The sequence below is a fragment of the Phaenicophaeus curvirostris genome, chromosome 3 (genome assembly GCF_032191515.1).
Source record: "Phaenicophaeus curvirostris isolate KB17595 chromosome 3, BPBGC_Pcur_1.0, whole genome shotgun sequence".
In the NCBI taxonomy this organism is placed as follows: Eukaryota; Metazoa; Chordata; class Aves; order Cuculiformes; family Cuculidae; genus Phaenicophaeus; species Phaenicophaeus curvirostris.
Genome location: NC_091394.1, coordinates 51,511,858 through 51,522,741, shown reverse-complemented (window position 1 = coordinate 51,522,741; position 10,884 = coordinate 51,511,858). Strand labels below are relative to the sequence as shown.

The 10,884-nt window shown below is 40.5% G+C and overlaps 2 protein-coding genes across 2 annotated transcripts in view; one reads left to right on the top strand and one right to left on the bottom strand.

The window, feature by feature from the left end:
• Positions 1–10,884, bottom strand: part of TAF4B (TATA-box binding protein associated factor 4b) — a 73,239-nt gene that overhangs the window by 3,267 nt on the left and 59,088 nt on the right. Inside the window, exon 14 of the mRNA XM_069853992.1 lies at positions 9,685–9,804. Coding sequence (XP_069710093.1) covers positions 9,685–9,804 — 120 coding nt within the window. The remainder of the gene's footprint in view (positions 1–9,684; positions 9,805–10,884) is intronic.
• The window catches only part of KCTD1 (potassium channel tetramerization domain containing 1), a 122,203-nt gene that overhangs the window by 98,206 nt on the left and 13,113 nt on the right, over positions 1–10,884 (top strand). The gene's annotated exons all lie outside the window — the stretch shown is intronic.

The following is a 10,884-nucleotide window of genomic DNA, read 5'->3' as shown; positions in this document are numbered from 1 at the left end:
AGGTCAATCCAACAGGATGCAGCAGAAGGCCTGAGGCAATGTTATAAATGAAACAAACCCCAAGGGTTTTCAGTAACCCAGCAGCAATGTCCTTTATAATTCAGAGAACTTCACAGAGGTGAAAGCATTTTCTCTTAAACAGTCATTAGACTAGAAGTCTTACCTTTAAAAAGGCACAAACAAAGCCAACTCAATCCTGTTGACTCCTTTACAATAAGGAGGCAGCCAGTACAAATCCCCAAGTCTGCTTTGGAAGCTGTTGGAGCTGCAAGATGCTACAACAAGGCAGAAGTGCCAGATTTCCTGCTTTTGAGTTACGGATTTGTTTATTCTTAAATTCTTACTCATCATGCCCAGTGCAGAGACATAAAGAGATGTTATGCTGTAATACCACATTCAAAGCCAAAGCTTTTTCTGGACTCTTGTTTGCTAAGACAGTTAGTTCATACTTCTAAGATTCAAGCAGCATTACACCAGCCTACCAAAGCTACTGAGCACAGCATTGCAGGGGCTAGAGGCTCTTTGTCTAGTTACTTAACATATCCAAGTTAAAAGGTCCTTCTCTCAAAGGACATAATGGTTTAAAAATAAAGAAGCCAACAGATAGCCTAGGTCCTTCCAGTCCAGACTGGGACTGGTGTGGGGTGCTCACTCTGAACTAAGTTTAGACAGGGATGGGCACTAACTCCTTTAAGTTACTGTCCCCTGCAATTGTACTGAAACACTTTTTTCATGGCTTTGGTTTGGGCTTTGGACTAAGCAGTGGAAGCTTATGTACTACTTGTCTTTTTGTGTCGTATGAGATTTGGAGAACCAAAAGTGCAAACACTTGGAAGTTAAGACTCCATCTGTGCATCAGAATAAACCACCACAAGTGCCTCTGTAGTTGCTCGAGACCTTATTTAAGAAGCGTCCAACTCTTCTCCAGCTGACACAAGGGATGCTTTAGAGGAGGGTTCTCTGCTGCACAGGTCTCAGAGCCCCCTCTTCAGGAAGTTCCTCTTGGGCAGCAGGTCAATCTTGTCTGGCCCTAGGCAGCAGTCAGCAGTTCTCTCCTCTACATCTTATATACCCCTTCCTGCACAGAAGCCTCTCCACAACGCTTTTGAGACCTTAATATCCTGGTTCCAACAACGCCAGCCCACTCCTTGCTCCCAAATGTACCTATTGTGTTCCTCCCAGTTGGGCAACAACCACTTGTCTTGCTATTTTAGGGGATTCTTCACCGTGAAATTCTTCAGCCTAAGCTAAGACAGCTTCGTGAACCTCTTCTGAGGCTAAGTGAAACGTGCTGCATTTCAACCAGGCCACAGACAAGTACAAAGATAAGTGAATATAAAATGCATCCCCGCAGAACCAGTTCTAGCAAAGGGTACTGCAACGAGCCTGCACCCTTTTTTCTGCAACATCCAGTTATTAGTGTCTTAACTAGCAACATTTCTCTCTCTCTTTTTTTTTTTAAATTGGGAACACTCCTCTCCTCCACAGGGGAGGCTGGAAGACATCAGCTGTATCCTGAAGTTCCCAGCTTTCACTGAAACCCCAGCATCCCACTTTCCTTCCAAAAGAGAAACAGACATGCAGCCCAGGATGGGTAACTGCTAGTCAACCTGGGTATCAACAGCTGACAGACCCATTCAGAAGCCAGGTAAGGTCCTCTAGCAATGAGGCTCTGCACCACTGGAAACCATACTTTACAGCACTGAGACCACCAGCTGGCTTGAAAACCAGCCCCAGGAGGCTACGAGAGCTGCAGTCTTGCTTTTAGCCTGTCCTCAGAGTCAAGTTATATCAGCAAATTTGCCAAAGCAACACAGTCACCCCTTCTTCATCCTCAGAGCCTTTTATATACACCTGAAAGAGCACAGGCTCATTGATCTTGACAGAAGACATTGTGGAGCTCCTGCTCTGGTCTCACCCCTGTTGTGCAGCTAGTTTTGTTAAGAGGTTGCTCCTGAAACTTGCTTTAAGATCTCTAGAGCTCTCTCCAGTGGCTGGACCGAGAATTAAATACCAACTCTCTTCAATTAAAAAAAGTGAACTTGATACAGAGCCACAGCTCACAATAAGGCTCTTCCTTGACCTGAGCTACCATCACCACCTTATTCCTACTCTCCAAGCTATCTGCAGCATGTGACCTAGAAGCCTGAATCACAGGTATTGACAAAGTCGCTGAGAGCTAGTCTACAGGCCCCAATATCAAGCTCAGAGAGGTCACCTTCCCTCCCACCAAGCCCAGGTCAGGCTCAGCGGGTTGTTCTAGCAGAGCATATTCTTCCTTCTCAAATTCAATAGCTTCACACCAATCACATTCAAAGTTTTCAACTGTGCGAGTGGGGCACTTTAACGGAGCAAAGCATTCAGTCTAACATTAAAGTCAAGCAAAGAGTTTTCTTCTCAATTTTTGGTGTGGCATAAAAACATCCCAGTCTCAAAGCCAAGATCTGAAGAAAGCAAACTGCCATTGTAGGACTTCTGCACATTATAAACATTCCATCAGCAGAAGGAAGCAGAAGTCACAAGACAGTTTTCAATGACATCTCCAAACACTGGATAGTTACAGCTGTGTGCAGCAGAGACATTGTTAGAAGGTAGTAAAAAGCACCTAGCAAAAGCATCTAGGTTCAACCCTCAGCTCTGTCACCTGTGGTCACATAGAGGTCTGTGATTTCTAGTATACCCTGCACATGAGTTTCCCAGCTATAAAACACAGAACACATTCCTCTCCCACAAGAGGATAAAAGGGTTAAAGAACCATCCATGCACCACGGAGTGCTCAGTCACTTTCCTGGGTCTCCCCCAGCAGCAAGGAGGAAGAAGGAGCCTGTCAGAATTGTATAATTTTTACTTGTACAATTAAGTGAATAATTTAGGCCAGAAAAAAAGTTAAAGAAGTTGATGTTGCTTTGGCAACAAGCCAGTTTACTGATGCTGCCTATTCTAACAAGCCTCAGCCTGCTAGAAATACTTCCATATCCACAATACTAAAATGCTGCATTACTCAGTATTTCTATAAAGATGATATTTTTAAAAACAATGTTGGTGGCATTGTATGATGGGGTTTTGTTTCTTAAACCTTGTAGACCATTTGGGCAGATCAAGCCTGAAAAGCTTAGATTTCTATTTCCAAGCTGCTTCTTGTGCAGCTGAAACCAAAACATGTATATTTATGATGTTATCTATAGCCTATGTAGAAGCCTCATGAAGCTGTCAGATCTATGTAGCAGAGAACACTATTCAACTACACGTTTTTCTTCAAATTTCATTGCAACACTCCAACAAGTCCTTTCAAATGTAGGCAACGTGTTTTACATATTGAAACAAATTACTGGGAATGTAACGTCAGTTTATTCACTATTATGCCCAAGATTCATGTACGCATGTCACTTCATATGGCTACATCAGATGCTTAATCTGTACCTGGAGGTAATGAATACTACACAAATATGTCATGTTAGTTAATAGACAATTATTAAGCTGAAATTTTCTGGCTCTTTGCCACATCATTTTAAGGAATGTATTGTCAACTAAATTATAAATCTCTTGACCCTTCACATGTCATCAACATTTGCGCATTACCAATACGTTCAGCCTAAAGCTACAGTGCAATTAGTCATTTAAATTGCAGATATCTTTCACACATAAGAAGAATTAAGTTCATCTCTAGCACAGAGAAGGCACAATATGGGCCAATGAACTGTATTTCTGAAATGTATGAATGGCAGTCAAGAATATTTTTGCCTATTTACATGGCAGAAAATTTACATCAAGAGCACAGCCTAGACTGACAGCAGCCAGGGAAGTCGGCACTGAAATTGAAACTCTCTAGCTGACAGGGCTGAACATAGGTCGTGGAGTAGATAAGTAAGATGCTGAAGCTGTATTTTATAATTGCAGTAATGCTTTTAGCTCCCCTCTTCCCCAAAGGTATGACCACACTGTAGACTCTTCAATTGTCCCCACAGCCTGAATAGGAACCAGAAACTGCAATCAAGAGTCTGCATATGTTAACCATAAGCAAAGCAGAAAAAAAGAAAAACCCTTCTGTATCACTTCAGGCCTAAATCTCAAAATGCGCTGGAGGAAGGGGTGGTAGACACAGAGACACACAGAAAGAGAAAGGAAACACCAAGTGAGGAAGTAGATTTTATAGCCTGGCCCTGATCACCTACTCATATGTAAGTAAAATAGGTCAAATTTAGAGTGATTGGTTTTAAATTAATTTTCTGCAGCTTTTAAGAAAACACTTCAGCAGACTACCATGTACCAATGCTGAACACCAGCCAGCAGCCTCTGTGCCCCATGGTTATACAGGGAGCAGCAAACCTATCATTGATTTGCTACAGAGCCAACTTCCACTTTTAATTCACATTTAAACACAGTCACATCCTTAACATCAATACTGAAGTTGATTAACTAGACTAGTGTGACTTCTAATCAGAAGAGTTTATAGCCAGAAAGGTGGCACTAACAGCTACCACATATAAGAGTGTAAAGCCAGATAATCCTCAACTACCACACATCCCTCCTGCAATGTCAAAAAAAAAAAAAAAAAAAAAGTGATTTCATTACCACAGAGTGGAAAAAACATCTCTTCTCCACACATTTGGAAGAGTTGGGGTTTTCTTTCATTCTGCAGAAAAGGACTTGTTGCTTAAAAGCTTAGACCTCTGTAGGTCAGACTAAAGAGCATTTCCAAAGCTTAAACACGCACTACATACAGAATATGTTTTATCAACGTGCACACTGGCATCCTAAGCTGTAAAGCAAAAAGGATAAGTTCAAGTTCTGTTAACAATGATCAGATGCGGCAAAGAGCTTGCCCTACAAGAGACAACAAGACTGTTTTCTCTACCCACAATCAACACTAAAAATGGAACCATGACCAGTGTGGTAAACAAGACATTTCTCCCATTTCCTCCCGCCAAACTTCTTCCCAGAAGGAGAATACAAGCTAATTTGTGGACTGCAGTATTAGAAGATATGCATTGCCCTGGAAACATCACATTATTTTATGCATGCTGGCCAGAGCTGTAAGTCTGACAGAAAGGAAGTTCTTGAAAGGCTCTGCATTGACCCCATGAAATTAGCAGCATCATTTACTTCTGTAGCAGCTACTTGCCACAGCCTAAGTTTCCACAGCAGAGCTAGACTATGGGCGGCAAGGCAAGATCCACACAGTCACAGAGCAGCCAGTCATGATGGAGACAGAACAGCCACAAGCAGCATCTGGAAGCAGGAAGTCTCCTTTGCCATTGGATCAGACAAAACAAAAGAAAAGACACAAGATTTACATCTGTGTCAATTTGACCGACCTGGAAGAAGGCAAGTGAAGGTCACATCACCAACAGCACTTTGGGGCAAGATATACTACCTGGAAGTGATACAGTCTGTGTGTTACCACCGAGACAGGAAATGGATGAGAAGCAAGAAGTCCACCTAAAAAAGTTACACAGAAGCGCAGGCATCCAAGTAAATTTTCCTGTATAAAGCAGAAAGGTCCAACCACAGCCTTCAGAAGCTGACCATAAGAGTAACAGCCAGTCTCCTAACTCTCAAAAACTTATCTAGATTTTTTTTCCTCCCCTCTGCATTTACCACATAAATATACTGCTCTCAGTTCATGGCCAAAGATGAGCTGGGACCCAAGCCACCCTAAGATAAAAGGAAAGAAAGTTTAAGAAATAAGAACTGCAGTCTGCTTCCTCACAGAAATTAGCTTTAAATATTCACAAGGGTTTTCAAACTTTGTGAGACTCCAGTTACAGTAAGAACAAGAAAAAGCTGTTCCCAAAATAGCTTTGTCATCAGGAAAGCAGTAAAACTTAATCCAAAATAATCCCCTACTACTTCTCAGCATTGAAAACATTATGGGGCATGTTACCAACCAGTAAAAGCTGTGAAATGGAACACAGAACCAGCAAAATAAGTCTGCTGCTCCAAGTTTACTTTTTTCTAATTTGTTTTACTATTGTTCTCCCTTCACAAGATGAGTTTTTTAATTCTTCCCACTCTTTAATTCATTACTGTTCACCACATGACCACCACCCCCCCAGCCCCCCCAAAAAAGAGAAGTGGTGGATAGCAAATACAAAAACCACAAAACACATATGAATGAATTTCAAAGGCCTCTCCCCTTGTTGTATGCAACTGTCCAGAGGGGCCAGAACGAGAGAGATGAAGATATTGTCACCTCTGGAATACAAGTAGCATCAATTGAACACATTCTCACAATAGAGAGAATTTCTTACCAGGGCTTTCTCAAATTACTCTTTCTGAACAATACCATTCAAATGTTAACTTGTAGCGAAGAGAATGCCCAAAACTATCCCAAATAAGTGTTTCCAACCAGTAGGGAAAAAATTTCCATTATACTGATGCCTTCTTCCCGCCCCCACCCCCCCTTTTTTTTAAACAGGACCTAGAGCATTAGCTTTATTTTTTCATTCTGTGATCTTCACAGATTTGCCCCTACTGCTACTTCAAGTTTAGCAATACATAAGCAATAATCATGGCAGGGTATAACTTACCCTTTTAATGTTGCTTTTGGATCCAAATTAATTGACAGACACTTCTCTGGGCAAGAACCTCTTTATGTGCTACCTACCACATTTTAAAGTGACATGGCTGCTGGTAAGCATGCTTCTAGCTGTAAAACACATGCTCACGTCACCACACATCCCAGTTCCTGGATTAAAATAATCTGTAATAGGTCTCCTTAAAAGACAAAGTAAAGAAAGCAGAATTTCAGAGATCAACATAGGATGAATGTAGCATTCAGCTATCTCAGGGAAGACTTTTCAGAAGAGGTGCAAATCCTGGTGGCAGAGTATGGAGGAAGCAGATATCTATGGCTGAAGAATCATCCCAATTAAACAATCACTTATGGAAAGGACACACCGTATGCTAACAGAATGCTATTCTTAGGCCTTAACACTTACTGTTATTATAACAGAAGGTAGCAGAGGTACTCAGCAGGTCTGCTGAGCTGCACTCTTCCAGAACCCATTACAACTGAATAAAGAAAAGCAAATATGTAACAGATTTGCTTACAGTTTCACCTTTTTAATGCACACTGTAGCTGACGATTCTTTCCCTGTCTCCCCAAACACCTTAGGGCTTCAGTTTACATCAATAATAGTTTGAAACAATTCCTTTCCTTTAATTATTGCAGTAGGCAAGGATAAAAAAGCTGAACAGGGGCAACTTCACTCTCACGTGGACTCGAGAGATGCAAACATTGTGCAAAGAACATAATCCAAGTAAAGGTGAAGTCTTAGTTAAAAAAAACTAATGCAGTTAGCATCAGTGATTTCATTCAGTATTGTCAAAGGATCATTCATTTTCAGGAATAACTACCATACATGACTACCAGGGTATAAAGTTCTAAAAAAAGTGGTCACAGGAGTATTATGTTCAATTTACTCCTTGCCATTGCATAGTCAGGAAGCTCTAACATTTAGGATTACTTCAGAGTAAAGCTCTCTGTATTTGCAATCTGAAATAAGAAAGTACATCCTGCCTGTTTGAATTATTCTCAGACAGGTTCCCCAAAAAGATGATTTTAAAGATGCCCAAATGTGTATTAGCCTAAAGCGTCTTGTACTTGCTTTCAGTTTCAAAGACCTCCTTTCAGCTCTGAAGAATGGAATGTTGTTTACTGCTCCGGAAGTTTTGCCATGTTATCATGAATGTATTACAAATGTTCTGCTTCTTGAACTAGACAGTGTTTTTCAAAAACGTTCTTCATTCTATACAAGAAGTCTTAAGCCGTTTAAAAACTCTGCTCAGATATACTCTGACATACTGGGACACTAAAACATCTAAACATCCTATTGCTATCCTGCATAATTTCACAAAAAACCCACCCAAACGGTTCACAGAGAATCACTTTGTGGTAGCTTAAAGTGTAAATATCAAGTGCTGGAATGCAAGATTGCATGTGAGGAAAGCAGTTTCACTGGCAGGATTACTTTTACTTATTGCCCTTATAACTCAGTCTAGTAAACCAATCTACATGAAAAGCACCTTAAAATAAAGCAAGTAAATATACAATGAAACACTATCAAGGTTTATGGTCAATTTTAGGCACATTGCATTCACGTTCTTTTAAACCAGCTATGTAAATAATGGATAAGCACCTTTCAATAGGAACACTGTCATCTGTCCAACTTTGGCACAATCTCACGAAGCTTTTAATAAAGCAGACACACTGCAGACAATGAAAAATAACTGAAAAGTACCTAACAGGCAGACTTGTTAAATATTCAGAAACAAATCTGGCAATAATTACAGAAAACCACTAAGAAGAACAGGAATAGTTACTTGATAGAAGCTTCAGGAAAAAGGATGGGGAAAAGTGTTCTTGTGCTAGATCATTTTTTCAAGTTTTTCCAGTGGTACTATAAAAAAATAACTATACCTTCCAGCTTCACGTGAAAGTGCATTAAAAAACTTCAAAGAAGTGAAGAATAGCTACTCAAAAGCTGGGAATGCTGCCTTCTGCAGCTTGTTTAGGTAGATTCCTTCGCTTTGCTTGTGGTAAACACGAGGCATTCAAGGAGCAAATAGTGTCTCCACATCAGATAGACTTGTTTCTCTGATTTTTTATCTTTTTTTTTGCTTATATCTCCCATCCTTAGAGAGGTCTCTTGTCACAGTACAGGCCAAGGGAAAACCTAGAGGACAGATGTTACCTCTGTCTCAGCTACACTGCAAATAACAGCTTTATATGAGGTCCTTTCAGACTCCAGTATGCAAAAACACCAGAGTATTTTCAATCCTAGCACCTACTTAAGCTTCCTAGACCACAAGAATGGAAAATTCTTCGGATTTATCAGAAAGGACAATTTTACCACCACTTCTTCCACACGAGTTATTTTCCAGGCTTCTGTTCACTGTGTTTGGGGATCACAAGCAAACCAGTCATTTCCTTTAGCAACATTGAGGCTTCATAAGAAAGCAGGGCAAAACCAGCAACACCACTTGAATGACAGACCACAACACACTTCTCTCATTTCCAGTCAAGATGACTGGAACAGAAGCGGGTTGTCCACCTCCTTAGAAAGAACTCGCACAGCCCTGTAAACTTCCCAGATCCAGAAACAGTTAATCTCCAGCATAACTTTAACAGATTTATCCATACCAAGATTCATTAAAAGCACTTTCAAGGCACTTTTAAAAGGCAGTATGAGCCAGAAAAGGTGTTCTGACTCACTGCAGGAACGGAATGATCTAGATTTATTTATTTATTTGGTTATCTAGCCAAGGTGAACTCACAGTATACTAGAAAGAGTTCCTAAGCATTGCGCATGTAAAAACGTCTGCAGCCAGTTGTCAAGAGCCATTTCAAAAGCAATCCAAAAGACCACCATGACTTCAACTGAAGGGCCATGACAACTAGCTGCTGTGAAAAACCATGACAGCTTCATTCCCAAGTTCCTCTGAGCCATCATTTCATTCAGTCCTTTACATAGAGCTTTCATCCACAGTTCTTCCTGTAACACACAATTAAACATCCTCAAATTTACTAGAGACAATCTTTTCAAGTATCTAACACACAGACTACTTTTCCTACAGTACACATAAGCAGCCACTTTATCTAAGAGAATTCCACTTCCTCCTAAAAGAAAGGATAAAAATAATTCAGTAGGAAAACACAACAACATTGAGTAATCTCCATACCTCCAGCCGAGATCCAGTGTTTGATGAATCCAATGGTCTCTTCTTCCTTGGTCCGATGGCTGCCAAAGCTGTAAGGTCAGCTTCTCTTTGTTGAATTTGCTGCAACTCCAATTGTTGCATCTAATTTAAAAAGAACACACCTACATTAATTATGATATACAAGTATCCTAAAGGTCTTGGTTCTCTTTGCTGGAGCTTCAGACAGGTCTGCAGTCCTACTGAAACAATGTTTCACAGCATCTTTTCCTGTCTTTCTGGACACTTCTGACAGATCCTAATACTCAGTCCTCAGTCATGCTTACAGCCTTTAAACACTAAAGGCTCTATAGATAACATTGTGCAAGTAACACATTTTATGGAGATCGCACTCTGGTATCGACACAACCTGACTGGGAGCCTTACTGCTGGTTTCTCAGCTCATAAGCTTTGCCATTTCTGATTAATAGAAAATATCGATCAGAAGTGATTTATGAGACCAGATTAGAAGTAAAAGTTAAAGTTACCAAGTTCTGCAAACTAGGTGTATTCTTAATTTGAAATCTCAATTCACAACTGCAAAAGCAAGACGCTGTTTCTTCAGGCTGTGCTACTCAAACACAGCACTCAATACTGTCATTCTGATATACCTTATACAGTTGAACAGGATACTACCAGTTCACTGACATTCTTTATTTTCCCAGTACATATTTGAATCTCCATGCATATCTGAAGCAAATTATGGATATGTCACGCAGATCTACTGTCACTCACCGCCAAAAAAATGTTAAACAAAAAAAACCCTTAGAAACAACCTCTACTTGGGTTAGGTAAATTTGGGATGGGAGAGAAATCCATGGCCAAAAGGATTAAAACTAAAAAACTTTACTTTATCTCTGTATTTTGAGGTATGTACTACTTCATTCCATTCAATAACTATGTATGCCAGGTGCTCTGGAGATGAATCTAGTCAAACCTGCTAACAGACTTACTAGCTTGGATTGGCCACTTTTGCTAGTGCAACCATGCTGCTTTCAGACCTGTTAGCTATCCAACTCAGGGCAAGGGTGGAGGGGACCACTCTCTCTATAGAGAAGGAAGCTTTCCATTTACTCAGGCCATTTGTTCTTATGCACAAAACTCTAGATTTGATTGTTAATCTTTAAATGATCTGACATGCAACTAGAACAGCTTCTTAGCCCATGTTCTCCCTCACTCCCCAAC